Genomic DNA, 22,914 nt, shown 5'->3' on the forward strand with positions numbered 1-22,914 from the left:
AAGCATTTCTGAGGGCAGCCTATGGTACAAAGGAACACGGGGATATGGTGAGAGATCCGAGAGGTTTCTACAAGATTAGGAAAGGTCAGAAGACCATGGTTGAGCTTAGCTCTCAGCTTTTTGATGCATCAAGAGAATGGATACAAGAATTTGAAAATTCCATATGGGTAAATGGTAACAACATCTCCCGTGTTAATTTGCACAAACTGTTGCATTTTTTCTGGCTTCTGCAAGACGTCCCAGTAGACAGCTTTTATAAGAAGATTGAACCTACATCAGATGTGGAATTCTCAGGTTGAGAAGCAAATGTCCAAATGCCCCCACAGTGGACAGCACATTTTTTAATGGGACCATTGAGTGCCAAAGTAGAATATAATAAGGGATCTATGGATCTAAGTCAACAGTTGCATTGTTTAAATTGTAATTGGCAAGGGCACACCAAGAAACAATGGAGTAAAGTACTGTGAAGTATGCAAAAGTGTAGATCACTTTTGGTGGTCTTGTCCGTCTCAGAAACGGTGGGATGAGACACACATCCCAGAACTCTGGAAGTTCAGGTACAAAAGCTCCCCAAGCAGGTTACTCAAAGGGATTGGAAACCCGATCAACAAAAAGGGTACAGATGACTTGTACATGCCATTGCAGACTCGTGGGGGACATCCCAGAGCCCAAGCCAATGGTACAAAGAACAATGGATGACGTAAAAATCCCAAATTTTTGTACCCAGCTTTGTAGGGGGGCTGATCGTAAAAATATTTGCCAAAAATACACTAATCAAGACAGGCTAATGAAATTATCAGGCATTATTAGCACTATAATAACGCATATTCTTTGTGAGTTTTATCATCCTACAAGGAAAATAAATGATTTTATGAAAAAAAATGTGAAATTCGGTGCCCGTCGTACAAAGGGATAAATTTGGTGATCGGTAAAAAACCACTCTCTTGAATAGAAATTCGGTCTGTAGGCATGTTGGTATATCCACCTGGAACATGCACTTAAAGTATTATCAAAATAGAACAGTAAATAAGCACGTATTAACAAAAAAAAGAGCAACAACTTCAGCGAAAGCCACGCCGATAAATGAGATAATAGCTAGGAAGAAATATTCAGAAAAAATTCAAACCTCGATTTAGGGACAAAACCTTTTGAGAGTTTGTAGTTATTATGTTACTTGATAGCCTTAAACTTCTAAAAATTATATTATTTAGGACAATCAAAGAAATACCCACCCCCCTTCCCAAAAAAAACCAAACCAGAGAAAAAGCAAAAAAGTTATTTTTTCTTGGGACAAGAAATTTGAAAAATTAGTTTAGATACCCCTGATAACCCTAAAGCTGTTTTCTGTGATGAAACTAATCTTAGAAAACGTAGAAAACGACATAGACCAATTTTTGAGAGATAAACTATAAAATTTGCGATTTGCATATATATATATATCGGCGATGCTTTCGCTGAAGTTGTTGCTCTTTTTTTTGTTATTACGTGCTTATTTACTGTTCTATTTTGATAATACGTTATGTGCATATTCCAGGTGGATATACCAACATTCTGTCAGACCGAATTTCTATTCAAAACTAGTTTTCTCACCGACCACCAGTGTCCCTTGTACAAGAGACACTGAATTTCACTTTTTTTTTCATAAAATCATTTATTTTCCCTGTAGGATGATAAAACTTACAGAGAATATGCGTTATTATAGTGCTAATAATGCCTGATAATTTCATTAGCCTGTCTTGATTAGTGTATTTTTGGCAAATATTTTTATGATCGGCACCCCTCCAAAGTGGAGCCTATCCTTAATGGACTAAGAGTATATCAGTCCATGTTTTCCCAATACTCTCCGAAACCCTCAACAGAGACGGTGTGTGATGTACAAGCCTCATAGATTAAATACCTAGGGTTTTGTAAGGGTGCAGTTCACTTTGGGTGACTGGGCGTTAGTAGAACCATTTTTGGTGATTAAAGGTGTTGCACTGGGCAACAGACATTTTTTGGGCCATCCTGCAGACAGGAGAAATAGGACATCAGTCAATACAGGTGTTAGTGGCATGGCGGTTGGGATACTGGGTGTTTTTATTCCATATGTGGGTGTACATGGAACTGAGGTAAATAGGGGTGATAATGGAGGTAATGCTAATAATGGTGATATTGATAACAATGGTCATACTGATACTCACATGGGGGTTATGGTTGATGGTATGGGAGATACTTATATAAACATGGGTGATATTGCTGTGGATATGGAACATGAGGTGAATAACCAGTCACAGCAGGGTGCTGTGTATGATGGCCATGGGGATAACAGATATAAAGGTCTTTTATCAGAGGATGCTATTTTAAATCGAGGTACAATGACTATGGTGAAAGCCAGGTTGAGGTTAGTGAAAATGCCAAAAGAAATGTGTATAATTGAGGGTAGCAAAAAATTAAAAGGAATATCAGCACAATGTCAGTAAACAGGGTATCAAATACAGGTGTCTCATGGATGGAATTATTGAATTGTAATGATACAATTAGAAAATACCAGAAGATTACTTAGGTGGTGGTAGACCACCGAGATTGGAGTGAGGATAGTGTACCGTATACCCTACAAAATCAGGGAACAGGTAGAGAAAGAGGTTAGTAAATGGGAGGAGGAGGAAAGTATTGGGCCCAATGTGTCTCCGTACAATTTCCCCTTGTTGGCAGTGCCTAAGAAGGACACTTCAGTCCTAGTCTGTGTGGATTTCCATATGTTAAGTGAAAATACAACTCCTGACCATTATCCGGTCACCTTCACACCACAACATTTTTGTTGAAATTGTGGGCTGTAATATCTACTCATCAATAAGACCTTATGCAAGGGATTTTTCCAGGTTCCTCTTGGTGAATCAATTTTGCATGGGCTATTAGGCAAGAATGTCTTTGTGTACTTGGATGATATTGATTGAAACAGATTCGATCGAATATCACGTGAAGTGCCAAAGGAAGTTCTTAGGAGACTTAGGTTAGCAGGCTTGAAAATTAAGTTAGCCAAGTGCGACTTCTTGAAGAAGTAGATTACATTTCTGGGCTCAGCCTGTGTCGCTCCGTGAAATGTCCCTTTAGCACTCATTTCTAAGGTATAAATATGTACTATTGCTATAAATACCAGAGAAAAAAGTTAAATGGTAATGCCAGAGTACTCTGGCTCGCTCACATTTATTTTAAAGGTGTCGGTATGGTATTTGGGGCGAGTGGATAGTAGTAGCGGGTAGCAGGGCCTTAGATCGGCTCCTCTGTAGACGGGGGATTTTGAAGAAGGAAGAGACTAAATGGCAAGGGACCTCTGGTAGTGGTTTCACTCGCCCCAGAAACCATACCGACACCTTTCAATAAGGTGAACAAGCCAGAATGTTCGGGCATTTCCATATTAGCTTTTTTCTCTGGTATGTTAGCAATAATTTACCTTAGAAATGTGCTAAAGGGACATTTCACTGGGCGACACGGGCCCTTGCCCAGAAATAGATTTTTCCTTCGTCAAAATCCCTTCATTCGCCTAACTGTTATAGCCTTTGAGCTACGAACGATAATGTTGACAATGGTAAAAAAAATTTTTTTTTTTTTTTAATCAACTTATAACGTCAAAATGAAACTGTTGCTATTACCAAAGCCGATTTTCTTGACTCTCCCTTTATTTTTCAACTTTTCCTCTACATTTTTGTATATTTACAAAGTGATTTCTATGAAAAATAACAAAGATAGGGCTCTTCAAAAAATTTTTTTCTAGCAATAATTCTCACACTACACCGGGCATAGCACTCTGTTTCTTACCCTAATTTCTGTTAATTTTTTCACCAACTGGACTTATTCATTTTTCATTGTTTTATATGTCGATATTTAGAGAATTGTGTTTGCTTTCTCATAAAAAATAATTAATTCACCTAACTGTTATAGCTTTTGAGCTACGAATGATAATGTTGACAACGGTAACATTTTTTTTGTTTCAATCAAATTATAACGTCAAAATGAAACTGTTGCCGTTACCAAACCCATTTTTCTTGACTCACTTTATTCCTCAACTTTTCCTCTACATTTTCTTATATTTACAAAGTAATTTCTATGAAAAATAACCGAAATATGGCTCTTCAAAATGAAAAATTTCTAGCGATAATTCTCACCATACGCCGGGCAGAGCGCTGTTTCTTACCCTCTACTCCATCAATTTTTTCACCAACTGCACTTATTCATTTTTCAATGTTTTTATATGTCAATATTTAGAGAATTTTGTTGGATTTCTCATAAAAAATAATTTATTTGCCTAACTGTTATAGCTTTTGAGCTACGAACGATAATGTTGACAATAGTAAAAAAAATTTTCATTTCGATCAACTTATAACGTCAAAATGAAACTGTTGCTATTACCAAAGCCATTTTTCTTTAATCTCACTTTATTCCTCAACCTTTCCTCTACATTTGTGTATATTTACAAAGTAATTTCTATGAAAAATAACCTAGATAGGGCTCTTAAAAAAAAAAAAAAAAAAAAAAATCTAGCAACTATTCTCACCATACGCCGGGCAGAACACAGTTTCTTACCCTCATTTCTACCAATTTTTTCAGCAGCTGGACTTATTCATTTTCCATTGTTTTATATGTCGATATTTAGAGAATTTTGTTGGCTTTCTCATAAAAAAATAATTTATTCACCTAACTTTCATAGTTTTTGGGTTACTAATGAAAATCTAAAAATAAGTAAAGACTTTTTCATTAAATAACTAAATTTTTTTGTATTTAGAGGGCTGGGACTACTATTCTGACTATTCCACCATAAAACATAAACATTTAGAAAAAAAAGGACAGCAAAATGAACGTTGCTAGCATAAAATTTCTATTATTGCTGAATTTTCTAAATAATTATTTTTTCGCACTGTCGAGCGCTCCCAGACACCTTGGGTCTCAGGTAGGCTCAGTGCTCAATCTATGCAGATAGAAAAGTGTTAAGAGATGCATACATTCCTTTTGTAAATTATCAAATTTGGGTTTAACAAAGCCGAGTGTATATGTTTTTTTGTACAAAAGGTCACAGTAAAGGGAAACCATTGGTTTGTTTATGTTTTGTCACCATTCTCGAACAACCACTAATAATACTACAATAATGATAATAATTGTACATAATCATCGTTCATATGCCTGAATTGCTCGAAACAGTTACAATTTTAAATTACAAACAGCTTTGCGTGCTGCCTCACTTGATGTTCACTGCGTTTATCATAAAAGCACGGAGGGGACATGAAAACGTAGTCATAAAAGGGATTTTGATGTAGGAAAAATCTATTTCTGGGCGAGGAAGCCGTGTCGCCAAGTGAAATATGTCTGCTTTAGCACTATTTCTAGTAAAATATTGCTATAATACCAGAGAACTGCTAAATTGGACATGTCAGAAGCTTCTGACTCGCTCACCTATATAAAAGGTGTCGGTATGAAACTGGGGCGAGTGTTAAACATTACCACAGCAACCCCTCCAATTAGCCTTTTCCTCATCAAAAGACCCTAAATATGGGGAGCCGACCCATAGGTCACACCTGCCTACCCCGTTGAAGGCGTCTGTGACGTCATACTTATCGATAGCCATATCGTGTTCGTACGTTCGAATATAGCTATTTGTTCTTTTATTTTTATTCTTGATTACGAATCGTCAATCTACCTCTTCACCCAAGTTAAGTACTGGTTCCGCCATTTTTCAATATTTAGAGAGTGAATTTGCCTTTATTTAGGATTTTATTAGGCGTCACTTATAAGTAGCGGGCGGGCGGCAAGTCGCCTTTACGGCTTACCCTTGAATTGTACCGATTTCGAGTGGTCTTCCTCTCTGCTTGTTACATGTGATATTTTAGTACATATATTTATTTATTTATTTCTTGGGTGGCAGTTTTTAGTCGATCCTATTTTCGTTTATGTTTTGTTATTTTCATTATTTTCATGTTTTTCACGGGGGTCTTCATTCGAGCACGTTTCTTTATTTCGTGCTTCGCCGTTTATCCACCGTCCCCCCCCCTCCCCCACCCCCCCCCCTGTTATTTTCAAGTTTGGTTTATTTCATTCAAGAATTTTCCCTTTTTTCTTTTCGTCAGCTTGCCGTTTCTTATCGTTTTGTCAGTAGGCAAGTAGTTTTTCCCTTTTGCGCCCACCGTTATCGAGTGGCCTTCATTGCGGTTTTATATTTTACGTAAGTTTATTTTCATTTCCCCCGTGTTAAAGCATGATTTTCTTTTAGCTTTAAGTAATTGATTTTATTTTCTCTATATATATGTTGGATGTTAGGTCGGTTAGCCTACATAGGCTATGCCTGCGTTTTCCTCGTGATCTTTTATTTGCGAGGGTACGCTGCTCACGTGATCGTCACCCCATCAGCCCTCCCTCCCTCCCCCTCACGTGGGGCCCCCAGTAGTTGGGTGCTCCTCTCGCCTCGGTTGTCGCTGACAGCCGTTCCCATCAGCGGAGGGGGGGGGGGGGGGGGGGGGGGGGGGGGGGGGGGTGGGGGGGGGGGGGGGGTGTAGAGGGTCCTCCAGGACCTTAGGTTGGTGGGTGTCGCTTCTCAGCCGACCGCCTCCGGAGTTGATGATTGCTTTGCGTATGCAGCCTCGCTTTCTGTGGCTTTGTTGCGCTCTGCTTCTTTCAGCTCCCGGAGCTTACATCCATCCGCCTAAAACATTCCCTCTCCGCATAAGGCGGATTTAGATTTCGGCTTCTCCGGTAGTCGTTGAGGGCTATGTTTACGGAAGTTACTCTTCCGTAGGCGGAGATATGATATTTGTTATTTTAGTTCTCTTTTATTTATTTTTATTTTCTTTTCTTTTTGCCACGGAACTTGCGGGTTCATGTGGCCGTCCCGGGTTACTCCGTGTACCCCCCACCCCGGGTCATAAAGCTCCAGGTGGTTTTATTTCTTAAACAGTCCCCGGGACGTAAATATATGAATATATATATATATATTTTCCTTTCTTTTGCCACGGAACTTGCGAGTTCATGTGGCCGTCCCGGGTTACTTCGTGTACCCCCCACCCCGGGTCATACAGCTCCGGGTTGTTTTAATTATTACACAATCCCTGGGACGTAAATATATGAATATATATATACATATATTTCATATATATATATATATTATTTCAGTCCTGAATGCTCCGGCATATGACATTATTATCATAATAATCCTAATAAGTCTGTGCAATTGTTCTTATATATTATTGCACTTACAGGATCCGTGCAACCATGATGTTTGCCGGAACCATGCCCCGTGCGCAGTATTGCTTACCGGTTCCGTAGTCTGGCATCACGAAAACTGCTTTGCCTGCTACGCCTTGTACAACAGGTTACCTGTTCGGTATGAACGGTACCGAAGATGATTTGTATATTGATGACGAAGCCGAAATCGACTCACCAGAACCAGACTGGAATCCCTAAGATGATGGTGCATGTGATCAATCTTGTGATATGTATGATAAACCTTTATGAAAAATGAATATTATGTTATTACTACTGTGATTACACTAACACTGAAATTTCTTAAAGGACCGAAAGATAAAGGTTGCTGTCAGCACAACGCAACTCGATGTTAACAATTTCCCAGCTGGGATTGCATAGAAAAAGTTTCTTTCATTGATTCCGAATTATTCCTCAAATAGGTTATTTGTTATGAAGATATTCAAATAATATTATAGTAAAATGCTTTTATTACCTTTATTATCATTTTATTTCATAAAGTGAATCTTTATGTATGTTGGTGGTTAGGCTATAGCACCAAGGCCGAGACTAGCCTACAGATACGCATCTTAGAATTCAAGGTTTGGTCTTTAGTATGTATTGCAGTATAAAGACGACCCCCAATTTTTAGGGGGGAATTTTAGGATTTAAAGGTCATCTTATCCACGGAAATATACGGTAATTTTTCTCTTAACCTTTAAGAGCTAGGCTAAAAAATCAATATGAACCACCCAAGGCCAGGGAAACTTAGGTCAGGCAATTTAAAAAAAAAATCAATGGAAAGGGAAAGATATGTTAAAATGTACAAGGTATAAGAAATTTTTTTCTTTTTTATTATCCCTGCCTTCTATGTGAAATTCAAAATTACTAATTACAACTCCTTGTGGGGCCTCTTTTAACCATCTTATGCCGAAGGGGCATAATAAAAATCGTCTCCCGTATGCCGAGGCGGTCTCGGAGTGAGCGCCGAAGCGGAAAAAAATATTTTTTTCAAAAAATCACAGAGCGCTTAGTTTTCAAGATTAAGAGTTCATTTTTGGCTCCTTTTTTTGTCATTGCCTGAAGTTTACTATGCAACCTTTAGAAATTAAAAAATATCATTATCATACATAAATAATGTGATATATGATAGCGCAAAAACAAAATTTCATATAAAATTGTATTCAAATTGCGCTGTGAGTAAAACAGTTAAAGCTAACTAGTTATTTATTTTTTTGTTGTATTGTACACTAAATTGCAATCATTTTGGTATATAACACATTGTAAAACAATCGAAGCAACATAGAGAAAATATTATCACATAAAAATGCATGAATTCGTAACGCACGGACGTAACATTTTTTTTTTTTTTTTTTTAAATTCACCATAAATCTAAATATTGTTCTAGAAACTTCCAATTTATTTCAAAATGAAGATAAATGATTGAATATTACTATACTGTACGAGTTTTAGCTTACAATTGCAGTTTTCGACCATTTCGGACGAGTTAAAGTTGATCGAATGTCGAATTTTATATATATATATTTTTTTTTTATATGCAAATATTTCGAAACTGTTGTTGTATTCTACATGATATTGCACACATTTTCAAATATAAAACACTATGAAATGCCTAATATGAAATGGAGCAAATATAATGATAATGCGACATACTCATTTCGGAGATTTGCGGCGGAGAATCCAAGTGCGGAGGAAAGGAGTTTTTTTTTTTTAAATTCACCATAAATCTAAATATTGTGCTAGAGACTTCAAATTTGTTTCAAAATGAAGATAAATGACTGAATATTACTAGACTGTAAGAGGTTTAGCTTACAATTGCGTTTTTTTACTATTTCGGTAGAGTCAAAGTTGACCGAACGTGGTTTTTTTTCTATTTATCGTGATTTATATGCAAAAATTTTGAAAATGAGAAAAGCTACAACCTTCAATCACTTTTTGTTGTATTCTACATCAAATTGTGCAAATTTTCATATATAAAAATTTATGTAATGGCTAATTTAAAATGTTGTAAACATTACGACAATCGCACGAAAAAATTTCAGATTTTTTTCGGAAGAGTTACCGCACGGACGTAAGGAAAAAGTTTTTTTTCCATAAATTCACCATAAATCAAAATATTGTGCTAGAGACTTCCAATTTGTTGCAAAATGAAGGTAAATGATTGAATATTACTAGAATATATGAGTTTTAGCTTACAATTCCATTTTTCGATCATTTCAGTAGAGTCAAAGTTGACCGAAGGTTGAAATTTTAGCACTTATCGTTATTTATGTGAATATATTTCAAAACTGATAAAAGCTACGAGGAGTTGTTTTTTGTTATATTCTACATAAAATTGCGCACATTTTCATATCTAATACTCCATGTAACGGCTAATATAAAATGCTGCAAAAATTATGTCAAAGTGATGAGATAATTTCTGAGATGTGTTGCTGATGCTTTTTGTGCAAGAAAGAAATTTGCGCTTGCACGCCTGGGTAATGATTGTAAGCAAAATAACGCCTCGATCCGAGAGCTCCCGTCCAATCAGCACCCGGGAGACAATGTCGACGTTTAATACGTCCAATCGCATGTTTTTTAAAATTTATTTTGTAAAATTATTATTACAGATCATATAATACCAAAACAGAAAAGAACTAAACTCAGAAACAAATTCTGATATTTCTTGTAAAATACTCATGTAAATTTACAGAGATCGAAGATGCAGTAACTTTTTGGAATTATGTATACATATCTTTTCTAATATATCTTTGCATTTTTCTTTGCAAAACTACAATTATAACTGACATACTATCATAGAAGATCAAAACTAAAACCAACAGCAACCCCTGGGTATATATATGAGCATATTTATAACAGGCATCATGCCAGCTTCCTTGATCTTGGCTATTCTAAGGTTGCTATTAGTGAATTTATGGGCTATAGAAGTAATGAAACTTTCCCACCCGATTCCCCTAAATTCGATGGCGCGTAATATTGATTCTCACCATGAGAGAATCCGTCCACCACTCAAAACCTGTTATTGCTACTCATATGAGGATATCTGTCCAGTAAGGGTTAAAATGACCTCCTGAAACTCCTATTCTACATCTAAAATGGGTCATCAACACTGGCATTTATGCATAAAATTGCTAAATAAAACTCACCTTAAGTTCATTTATATATACAAAATCAAAGGGTGGAAGTTCAAGATCCACATTATTTTCCACCTGAATTTTTGCTGGATCAGAGCAAACAGAATTTATGCTTCTTTCCCAACTTCGAAGCTGTGCTAGCTGCTTTGAGCGTTCCTTCTGAACAGTTTGCAAAATAACTTGATCTTTTATCATAGCTTTCAACATATGATACCGTTTCACCTAAAAAAAATAAAGAATATTGGTCATAAATCAAGGAAATAAATGATAAAATTCATATGCTTGCATATTATAAGTACTTCTTAAAGTTTTGAGCATCCCTTTTGAACAGTTTGCAAAATAACTTTATCTTTTATCATAGCTTTCAACATTTGATACCATTTCACCTAAAAAAATAAAGAATATTGGTCATATATCAAGGAAACTAAATGAGAAAATTCATATGCTTGCATATATAAGTACCTCTTAAAGTAACATAAAAAATAGTGGTACCTCGATATACGAAAGTCCCAACTTACGAAAGCAAATTTTTTTGGCTCTACATATGAAAATAGTTCAGGTTACGAACAGTTGTCGCTGTAAAGTCCCGAGATTCGCCTGGACCACCGATAACAATTTTAAAACTCGCGCGCCGCCAACTGAGTAGACTCGCCACCATCCTCCCGCTCTCCCATTGGTTCCTGATTCTAGTCACTGCCATAAGATCCTGCTCTCCTATTGGTCAGCATCTCTCCCATCGTGCATCTACCTAAAGGCGTTCTTCTTCAGCCATTGCTTCGCACCAGCATTCTCGTACGCACGCAGAATTCGTTCGTTCTATAAGATTTCGTTTATTAACGTAAATTCGTTAGTGATTTCGTTGTAGTACTACTTTATCATGTTGTGTGAGAACTTTAGTACATACGTATACTACATAACTTAATTACGTACAGTATACGTAGTCATGGGTCCCAAGAAAGTTGCTGAAGTTCACAGAAAGAAGAGGATGCTTTCTATGGAGACGAAGATGGAGATCATTAAAAAATATGAAGCTGGCATGCGGTTGTGTGATCGCTAAGGAATATGGCTGAAATCTGTCGACGATAGGCACCATCCTTAAGCAGAAGGAAGCCATCAAAGCAGCTACACCTTCCAAGGGCGTGACTATTTTGTCTAGCAAGAGGAGCCACGTGCATGACGAGATGGAGAGGCTGCTTCTTGTCTGGATAAAAGACAAAGAAATCGCTGGCGATATGATAACCGAGACAGCAATCAGCCACAAGGCCAGCGCTATTTTTGGCGATTTGATTGCCCAGGTCGAAGACGACGGAAGAGACATTGATGCCAACCCCAGACTTCAAGGCTTCTCATGGGTGGTTTTAAAAATTCAGGAACCGGACTGGCATCCATTTGGTGGTGTGGCATGGGGAGGTGGCCAGCTCAGACACGAAACCAGCCAAGGCTTTTATTAAGACGTTCGACAAGATGACAATCAAGGAAGGCTACAGTTCTCAACAAGTCTTCACGGAGGAAGAGAAGAAGCTACCCGGGCATAAACCTATGAAAGACAGGCTTACGTTCGCATTTTGTTCGAACGCCAGTGGGGATTGCAAGGTGAAGCCCCTACTTGTCTATCATTCCGAGACTCCTCGAGCCTTCAAGGCCCGCAAAGTGCTAAAGGAAAAACTTCCAGTGATGTGGAGGGCTAATGCGAAAGCCTGAGTAACGAGACTTGTTCATCAAGAAGATATCCTAGCGTGGTATTCTTTCATCAAGGTTCTTTATCTTCCACCTAACACCACCCCTCTCCTCCAGCCCATGGACCAGCAAGTGATATCGAACTTCAAGAAGCTGCATATGAAACATCTTTTCAAGAGATGTTTCGACATCACCAATACCACAAACCTCACCTTGTGTGAATTTTGGAAGGAGCCTTTCAATATCGTGATATGCATCCGACTCATCGATCAAGCTTGGCATGAGGCTTCGAGGCGAACCTTGAATTCTTTGTGGAGGAAACTCTGGCTTGATGGCGTATCTGCCCGAGACTTCGAAGGATTCGATGTGGACGAAGCTGGTGCAGATTCAGAAACAGTTGACGATCCTGAAACTGTTTCGCAACCAGATCTTGAAGAGATCTTTGCACTCGGCAAGTCCATGGGGCTGGTCGTCGACGAGGACGACATCAATGACCTTCTCGAGGAGCATGAAGAGGAGCTTACAAAGGATGACCTGAAGGAGTTGGAGGCCATGCGACATAACGTCGTTCAAGAAGAATTCTCTAGCAGCGGCGAGGAGGAGGAGGACGACCCTGTGACAACAGCAGAAATTAAGGATGCTCTAGCTGCTTTTCATAAGGTGCAATCATTTCTCGAAAAGACATCCCGAAAAGGCTTACACAGGTTGTATGCTTGTGCAGTTCGATGATGTTTGCCTGAGTCATTCCAGGAACATTGTGAAAAGTAGGCAGAAGCAATCTTCCTTGGATAGTTATTTTTTGAAGAGGCCATTAGTAGGAGTAAGCAAAAAGGAAGATCCAATTGATACTACAAAAAAACTGATACCGCATCCGCCCAAGACTTCGAGGGATTCGACGTGGGCGAAGCTGGTGCAGATTCAAAAACAGTTGACGATCCTGAAACTGTTTCGCAACCAGATCTTGACGAGATCGTTGCACTCGGCAAGTCCATAGGGCTGGTTGTCGACAAGGACGACATCAATGACCTTCTCGAGGAGCACCAAGAGGAGCTTACGACGGATGACCTGAAGGAGTTGGAGGCCATGCAACATAACGTCGTTCAAGAAGAGTTCTCTAGCAGCAGCGAGGAGGAGGACGACGACCCTATGACAACAGCAGAAATTAAGGATGCTCTAGCTGCTTTTCATAAGGTGCAATCATTTGTAGAAGAGAGACACCCCGAAAAGGCTTACACAGGTCATATGCTTGCGCAGTTCGATGACATTTGCCTGAGTCGTTTCAGGAACATTGTGAAAAGTAGGCAGAAGCAATCTACCTTGGATAGTTATTTTTTAAAGAGGCCTTTAGTAGGAGTAAGCAAAAAGGAAGATCCAATTGATACTATGAAAAAACAGAAAGTTGAAAGTGGTAAAGAAATTTAAATTTTGTAAAAAGCGTAAAGTATATAAAAAAAATTTATTTAAGTTTTTTGTAAAGTTAAGTGTTACAGTTTTGTGCCACTTGTTAATGTGTTTCGTAAAGTTTAGTCTGTTTCCTGACATTTTTTAATGTGTTTCGTAAAGTTTAGTCTATGTTTCCTGACAGTTTTTAATGTGTTTCGTAAAGTTAAGTGTACGTACTAACAAGTTTTCTGCCGTTTGTCCTCCTCCTCTGTCGCCACTTTTGGAGACAGCCTCACTCGAAAGGTAAGGTTCCACATTTTACTACATCTGTACGTACAGTATTTCTTGTATACCATGTACACTAATACTTTATTTACAGGTACTATGTAATACATATTAGTAGTATGTATTAAGTTAGGTATTGAATGGTCCAAATTGTTGTATTTCATTGTTTATTGGTCAATTTAGCTTTATAATAAAATTTACTTGGGTGTTTTTGTAGGGCTTGGAAGTAGGCAATTTACATATAAAATGCGATTCAAGATACGAAAAGCTCAGGTTATGAAGGCCGCCTCGAAACGGATTAATTTCGTATGTCGAGGTACCACTGTTGATATATGGGTTGTTTCATGTAACTGATTGCAAACTTCAAATACTGCAAGCAAAACTGGTGCTTCAAATTTCACATACAAAGTTAAAACTTACTTTTCTTGCATGGAGAGCTTTATCTACTGTTTCAAACATCTCTTGTTTAGTCATTGGCGTCTTCGCCAATAAAGACTGTTGGGTTGAGAAATTTATGTCGCCTTCAGAAAGGTTATTCATATGAATTAAAAATGCTTCATATAGATAACCCTGCAAATCCTTGTCTACAGGAAATGGTTCACTAAATGTTCTGAAATGAATAATAAAAATTTGAAAAACATGATAGGTAACAGAAAAATTGAAATTTTTATAATAAAATATACTTTTTTAAAATAAAATTCTTTTATCAATTTGTATTTTTCAAAGCTAACAAACTTAAGATCTTAACATTAGGATAAATCTTCTAGCGCCAGCTTAAAACCCAGTGGGAAAAAAGAAAAAAAGAAAGAAAAAAAAAATCTGTGGCATTCATTACATATATGAGGCAGAAGGAAATCAAAGTCCATACTTGAACCCAGTGATGCACTAGTCATTCTTCTAACCCAAGATGAAACATAAAATGGTGGCTAGAAGTGGGCAGTCAATATTAAGACCTCAAGGTTTGTTAGCTATGAAAAATACAAATTAACCCCTATGATAAAAATCGTCTCCCGTATGCCGAGGCGGTCTCGGAGTGAGCGCCGAAGCGGAAAAAATATTATTTTCAAAAAATCACAGAGCGCTTAGTTTTCAAGATTAAGAGTTCATTTTTGGCTCATTTTTTTTTGTCATTGCCTGAAGTTTAGTATGCAACCATCAGAAATGAAAAAAAAAATCATTATCATATATAAATAATGCGATATATGATAGCGCGAAAACAAAATTTCATATATAATTGTATTCAAATCGAGCTGTGAGCAAAACAGTTAAAGCTAACGAGTTAATTTTTTTTGCTGTATTGTACACTAAATTGCGATCATTTTGGTATATAACACATTGTAAAACAATCAAAGCAACAGAGAAAATATTATCACAAAATGATGCATGAATTTGTAATGCGCAGACGTAAAAAAAATGTTTTTTTCAAAAATTCACCATAAATCTAAATATTGTTCTAGACTTCCAATTTGTTTCAAAATGAAGACAAATGTTTGCATATTACTATACTGTAAGAGTTTTAGCTTACAATTACAGTTTTTGGCCATTTCGGACAAGTTAAAGTTGACCAAATGTCAAATTTTTTTATATATTTTTTTTTATATGCAAATATTTCAAAAATGAGAAAAGCTACAACCCCTTGTGGGGGCCTCTCTTACAAGACAATAGTAAATTTTACTAACTTTCTGTTTTTACTAATAATTTTATATTATTTTGTAAAATTATAATTATAGCTTACACAATATCAAAACAGGTAAGAAATAAAATTTGTAACAAATCCTTAGCATAAGTACTTGTTGAAAAATATTTAAGTAAATTTACCAAGAACGAAGATTCAGTAACTTTTTATTTGTATGTTTTTTATAATATTTCTTTGCAATATTACATTTAAAACTGATATACTATCATAAAAGACAAGAACCAAAACCAACAGCAACCCCTAGGTATAGTTAAGGGATTTTGACAAAGGAAAAATCTATTTCTGGGGGAAGACCTGTGTCGCCCAGTGAAATGTTCCTATAGCACTCATTTCTAGGTATAAATAAATGCTAAATATACCAGAGAAAAAAGCCATATGGAATGCCAGAGTTACTACCTCTGGCTTGCTCACCCTCAAAGGGTGTCAGTATAGCATCAGGGGCGAGTGGAAGCCACTATCACAGATACATCACCAAATAGATCTCTCCTCTCTCAAAATCCCCCTCTGCAGAGGTGCCGTTACAACGGCTACCTTCTGCTCGCTACTACTACTGCCTCTGCCAAGAATCCCCATTCCTGAAATACGCACCCAAGCTTGGGCCAGCTAAAGGGTGTGGAAATGAAAGAGAGAGGGATGGGTTCACTGGGCGACACAGGTCTTCCCCCAGAAATAGATTTTTCCTTTGTCAAAATCCCTTTTCTGGGCTCGACCTGTGTCGCCCAGTGAAATAGTAACAGAATTGGCCATACAAGCTTGGAAATAGAATGTAAACAAAAAACTTTATATGAAAGGTAAAATAAAAATTCTTATAATTATTGTTTTAATAATCCAAGTTAAGGATAGCAAAATACAATTGGTAAATAACATCTAATATGACCAAATTCATACCATCACCAGTCCAGTCCGGAACAAAAAGCAAAAAGGCAGGGATTACAAGTGAGGCAGGTAGGTGAGAGGGAGTACCAAAAGGTAATTAATAGCACAAACAATGATAATAATAATAGATTTAAGGGCCTCTAGAGACTTCAGATAGTGGCGTTTAAATACTGTCGTAGATTTCCAACCCGTATATTTTTGAAGATCATCGAATTACATATGAAAATAATTAACTGAGGTAGCCACTGCCCGGATATCATGGACATGACGGACTGAATCCGGATTGGCTTGTTTAATAAAATAAAGAATTTGTTGTCTGATGGCCTACAAGGAAATGGTTCCTTGAAGGCCATCAGACAACAATAAAAAGAGAACCTGAATACTTTTTAGAAGTTCTGCCCAGATAAGATTTTAATGTAATAATAGGACATGATGATGGGTCCGGTGGAAGAGGGACAATCTTCCACGGAGACCATCTGTTCTGTGGGTCTTCATTTTTTGCTAAGAATTTCCAATCTGGAGAGAGCAGAACTTCTCCTGACGGGAGGAAATCAATATGTTTTGGTTCTCTAGAGGGAGCCAACAGTTCGGATATTCTGGCACCTGAGGCCAGACTCATTAAAAATAATGTTTTCCTGAGAAGGGTTATATATGAGCATGATTCATTATCAGTATCTGAAGCCAACCTGAGTACGTCATTTAAAAAGCAGGAGACAGTGTGAGGACGGTCTACCGGTCTCAGACGAGCACATGCTCTAGGGATAGACAAGAAGTACGAATCTGTTAAATCAATATTAAGGGGGCCGGCCGGAACCCCTATATATGGTGGTATAGGGCAAAAAAAGCAGTCATGAAAAAATTCATGGAGCTTCATATGGCAATTGAGAATAAGTATACGAAATATTTCGTCAAAATTCCTCTTACTTTAATAGTTACAGGGTAATTAGTAAACATAACTCAATAAGCCTAAAACATTCATCCGTACAAGAAGATGCAATATTTCTTCTGTTATCGTAAATTTTGATAATTATTGGCAAAGAAATTGTGAGAAATGGCATCTGTAGAGATTCCATGGCTCGCAGAAGCAAGTATCTGGTTCAACCATGAATCAGTACTCAGTAGGACCACAGACTTAAAGTAGATTACACGTTCGAGTTTCACCTCATGATATTCGCTTGCTTTTACGTATGTTTATGTATGTTTCGGCAAGAAGTTCATCATGCCAATGAGGAAAAGACAAGGAAAACATCTCACTAACATACAGATGAAGAAAAATCGCTCAAGTATTATTACAGAATATCATAATATACGCGTAGTTAGGGAAGAGAGAGGGGAGGGTTGCCTAGTAACGCCCCCTTCTTGCCTGACAGCACACGTCACACTGTGCCCAAGGCTACGATCTTTGAGCAAAGAGATCTTCATTTATGATAAATAACATAGTTTTGGTTTTTTAATACCCAAAATGGAATATGAAATTCATAATAATCATGATTTATTAAATTGTCTTTGTAAAAAGAGAGTACAGTGGACCCTCCGTATTCGCGTTCTACGGATTCGCGGACTTACACATTCGCGGATTTCTCTCGGGAACGTTTCCCTGCATTATTCGCGGAAAATTCGCGCATTCGCGGTATAATTCAATGAGAAATATCCACAAATTCCTGGTTTTTGTTATCAATTTCATCATAAAATGCACTTTTTGTGATAAAACTATTAAAAAAACCAAGTATGAACATTTTTAGTGGTTTTTCTTAAGTTTTAACTAACAAAATAGGCTGTTTTTAGCATTTTTATAGGGGTTCCAAACATTCGCGGATTCTAACTATTCGCGGGGGGGTCTGGTACGCATCCCCCGCGAATACGGGGGGACCACTGTACACCTTCGAGTTTCACCTCTGACATTCTCTTGCATTTACGTTTGTTTATCTTTGTTTCGGCAAGAATTTCATCATGCCAAAGAGGAAAATACAAGGAAAACATCTCGCTAGCATACAGAAGAAAATTCGCTGTAATAAGCCGAGTTAGTGAAGGGGAGAGAGAGAATTGCGTAGGAAGGAGTGCCCCATCTTGCTCAAGCAGTGCCACAGCTACGCTATATGTACAAAGGGATCATCATTTATGATTAAATTATGATAAATAAAATAGTTTTGGTTTATTAATACACAAAAAAGAAATATACATTCATAATAATCATTATTTATTAACATTGTCCTTATAGAAATACGAAGGAAAACTTTGAATGCCCGTATCTCAAAACTATACTTATTGACCTTCAAAATCTATCTCCTCACTTAGTTTTAAAGCTATAACATTGGAATTTGGTATATAACTCAGAAAGACATTATAGAACAATCAAATAGAGCCCTTTTTTCCAATTTTTGTTTCGTATTTTTTTTTATAAATTTTTTTCTCGTGATTTATAGGGTTTTATTTTTTTACCATATTGAAAAATTCATATCTAGCAAAAACATGACTTTTAGAAAAAAACTATTTGATTGGAGGTCTACATCAGGTCTATATATATGGTAGTAATCCCAGGTCTTAATATTAAATATCAAGGGAGGAGATAGAATTTGAAAAATGGTTATTTTCGGGATAAATTGCCCTGGCGTCACAAAACCGAAGGTCAGAGGCGAAAATCATATGCGGTTTGGAGATGTCCCAAGTTACCTTATTAAGTGGTATGAATGTCAAAGTCCTGTCGTTAAAAAACGGCGTTAGCTGGCCGGCCCCCTTAAAGCCAAACTGAAATATCTTTCTCAAGGCAGATTTAGTCGTAGTAATGGTACTAGCAGCTAGGCCTTTTTCGAACAGAGTTCTAAAAAATTAAATTATCAGATTCGTAGTCATCGTCTGAACATCTGATTCTTTTAGAAAGATGGCTAACTTCCTCACTGCCGGAGTGTCAATTCTCTTTTGCCTGACTCCACAAACAGTGTGTTTAGCGGGTCAATATTAGCATTCTTTTGTGCCGCAAACTTCATGAAGTCCATAAAGTTAGGGCATTGAGAATTCTTGAGGAAGCTGACACAGTCCGAGTTTGTACCACCTGAGTCAGCTTTGGGTTGGGAATTCGTCTGAGATGGAGTTTCAACTCTAGTAGAAGAGGAAACCAATTGCTCTTCGCCCAGTTGGGTGCTACCAGTGCTATCTGTTTCTTGAAAGATCTGAGTTTGTGTAGAACTTTCAGCAAGAGGTTTATTGGCGGAAATAGGTAAATCTTCTGCCAATTGTTCCAGTCTATGAACATCGCATCTGTAGCGTGAGCCAGAGGATCCAAATTGGGAGCCACATAACACGGAAGTTTGTGGTTGGACTCCGTGGTGAACAGATCTACCTGAAGGCCCGGAATATGTAGGCAAATCCCATTGAATGACTGCATCCAAGGACCACTCCGACTCCAGCGGAGTTGTTCTGGACAGTGTGTCCGCAATGACATTTCGTACTCCTGCCAGGTGAGTGGATGACAGGTGCCAATGATGTTTCATTGCCAACAAAAAGATTGCTATCATTACCTGATTTATGTGGCTCGACTTGGAGCCTCCTCTGTTTATGCAGTAAACTATCACTGCACTGTCCAAGACCAGTCTGATATGAATATTCCTGGCCGGAGCTAGTAGTTTCAGGGTCAGGAAAATGGCCATTGCTTCTAGTACGTTGATATAGAACTGGTGGAATGTTGTCGACCATGTTCCTTGAACCTTCTTGTACTGAGAATGGCCCCCCCATCCACTCAGAGAGGCGTCCGTGTGGACTACCAGAGACAGCGGGGGAAATTGTAGCAGCACTGACTTGGAAAGACTCTTGACTCTCGTCCATGGACAAAGTCTTTTCCTTAGTATCGGCGGAATCAAGGAGATTTTGTCTCTGAGCCTGCTGTTGGCTCTTTTCCGCCATACCCGTTTGATGTCCTTCAGTCTGGCTTTCAACAGAACATCTGTTATCAAAGCAAACTGAAGTGAACCTAAGACTATCTTGGGTATGACGAGAAGCCCGCCTGTTCTTGAGGAACTGTCTCGTAGCTTTCGCTATCTCTCTTCACTTGTTCGGCGGAAGAGATAGTTTGTGTGCGGTTATGTCCCATTAAATTCCCAACCATTGAAAGCGAGACGCCGGAATGAGACAGGACTTTTTCTTGTTTATCTGGAATCCCAGATACTCTAGAAATTTTATTACCTTGGCTGTTGCCCTGCGACATTCCTTGTCGTTGGTTGCCCAAATGAGCCAGTCGTCTAGGTAAGCTACTAGCATCAGCCCCTGAGCTCTTAGTTCCTCCACTAATGGCATGACTCTGAATGAGTAAGCCTGTTTTCCTAGTTTGAAGCCTAAGTAGGGAGAGAAGTTTCTTGCTATCGGGACGTGATAGTAAGCGTCTGTAAGATCGATAGAGGTGGTGACGACCCCATGGGGAAGTAATGTCCGCACCTGCGAGACGGTTAGCATGCGGAACTTGTCACATTGAATGCATGAGTTGAGACGGGACAAGTCCAGAATCACTCTTCGTTTGTCCGAGTCCTTCTTTGGTACACTGAACAAACGTCCTTGAAATTTCAGGTGACTGACTTTCTTTATTACCTTCTTTTGAAGAAGGTCTCTGGCATAGTCTAGAAGGTCTGTCGTTGGAATTTGGTGAAAGCTGACTGGTGGAGGAGGCCCTTTTATCCATCTCCACCCCAGACCTTTTGATACGATACTGTGAGCCCACGTACTGAAGGTCCAATGGTCCCGGAAGAGGTACAGTCTCCCGCCTACGTGGAGAGGCTCATTGACTGGATGAGGTCTTACTTCCTCTGCCTCCTCTGAAACCTCTGCCTCTGGAGAGAGCTCTGTGCCGGTAAGCTCCTCTTGCTCTGCTACCCCTTGTGTGCCTGTTATAGCCTCGAAAAGCCCCTTGCACTTCAAACGAAGCGTTGAAGGCCAGGGACGTCACGAAAGTAGCCGAACTCAAGGACTGTTGAGTTGGCTGACTCTGTAGCAGTACAAATTGTTGTTGTGGTCGTGCCTTAGAGGTCGAAGGTTGACCAAGCTGGGAGACGGGAACTGCTTGCACCACCGTCTGTGTCTGAGAGGTCTGGAAGGGCTGATACTTCTTAGCACGAAGGTTCTGGTTAGCCCTAGCCTTTTCACTGATGACGCTGTTAACTACGTCATCAGGTAAGAGGTTGGGTCCCCAGATTGATGCCTTAATAAGCTTATTAGGCTCATGTCAGATGGAAGCATTGGCAAGGACATGCTTCCTGCAGTTCCGCCTAGCAACCACAAAGTCATACAGGTCACACTGGAAAGTCTGCAGCAGCAACTTTGTTAGGAACCGGAATAGAGGTTCCTCAGCGTAAACAGAGGCCGTCAACTCTGAAGTAGTAACCAAGTTGATCGACCTACACAGTCTACACTTTGCCTCAAACTCTGCCTTTACCATGGCATCCGGAATTCTGGGTAACCATTCACTAAACTGTGTGGAAGCACACTCCACTCCAATCGAGTTTGCCCACTGTGAACGTTTCCGGAGCACCCACCCAGCACTCCAAATCTCCGGGAAAGAGCAGAGAGGTAGGCTCTGTCTCTCGAAGCTGAGGCATTGGCTTCTCCTCCATTCCGGCCTGCAGAGTTAACTCCGCAACCTTAGATGTGCAAGGGGTCGGGATATTATCCCCCACCACGAACATGGTGTAGCAACCTTTGTGTGGCGTCAACTTGGTGTTGACGCAATCCCATTCTGAAAGGGTGCGGGACCCCGACTGTGCCTGATCCCTAGGATAGATAGGATAGATCACAGTCTCCTTTGGGACCCTGTCTACCCTGACAAACGCTTCCTCGGCTAACCGAGCGTAGCCTGGGAAGGGAAATTGGAGGTCCGCCGGGAAGAACTCATAATCTTCCACGGGACGGGTTCCGCAGTCTTCAATTGTCAGCATGCCATCCGAAAAGGGAGCATGCAGCGCCAACCGCCATGGGTTGTTGTCCTTGAATGGCAGGAGCTTAGATGCATCCAGCACACTTAAGGACTGCTGTGTGCCTCTGGACTGGATAAGTCCAGCCAGCAAGCTCTCCTGAGTCTGTAGTCTCTGAGCTAGAGACAGGATGGACTGCCCCGATGTCTCTAAATCCGAGGCGAGCTGAGAGGACATCGATTGGAATCTCGAGTCCACAATACTGCCCATCTTCTCCATGAGAAGATTAGCGAAGGCATCAGGGTCGAAGCCGGACTCCGTCGGTCTGGCTTTGGAACCCTTAGCTCTCGACCCCTTAGGCGGGGAAGTAGCTTTTTCCGAGGAAGGCAAAGGCTTGGGGGCCAATGACGACCTGGCAGAGCCCGCCGGAGAAGGCTTAGCTGGTCTGGCAGCCTTCGGCAGGGACTTCTTTTTCAGGGTTTTCACCTTGGGGATCACAGAACCAGACCTATCCCCAAGGATCATGGACTTCGAGAAGCCCTGAAAGGAAGAGGAAGAAGAAGGAGTTGGACTAAAAGCAAGTGTTTTAGATCTAAAGCCACCTGCCTCACTTACCTCCCTACCTTCTTAATGTGAGTCGACAGTCATTGGCTCGCAATGCAGACTGATGGCTGCCACCTCCTACATCACCACCTCGTACAAGCCCTCTTGGTTTTCCGGAGGAGCCTGGGTTTCCAAACGGATCCTC

At 39.3% G+C, this 22,914-nt stretch overlaps 1 protein-coding gene across 1 annotated transcript in view; it reads right to left on the minus strand.

The window, feature by feature from the left end:
- The window catches only part of LOC135202565 (histone-lysine N-methyltransferase SUV39H2-like), a 294,666-nt gene that overhangs the window by 150,150 nt on the left and 121,602 nt on the right, over positions 1 to 22,914 (minus strand). The window contains exons 6-7 of the mRNA XM_064232058.1: positions 14,124 to 14,313; positions 10,371 to 10,580 (exon numbers count right to left, since the gene is read on the minus strand). Of these exons, the coding sequence (XP_064088128.1) occupies positions 10,371 to 10,580; positions 14,124 to 14,313 (400 nt within the window). The remainder of the gene's footprint in view (positions 1 to 10,370; positions 10,581 to 14,123; positions 14,314 to 22,914) is intronic.

This window comes from Macrobrachium nipponense, chromosome 30, assembly GCF_015104395.2.
Source record: "Macrobrachium nipponense isolate FS-2020 chromosome 30, ASM1510439v2, whole genome shotgun sequence".
Taxonomy (NCBI): Eukaryota; Metazoa; Arthropoda; class Malacostraca; order Decapoda; family Palaemonidae; genus Macrobrachium; species Macrobrachium nipponense.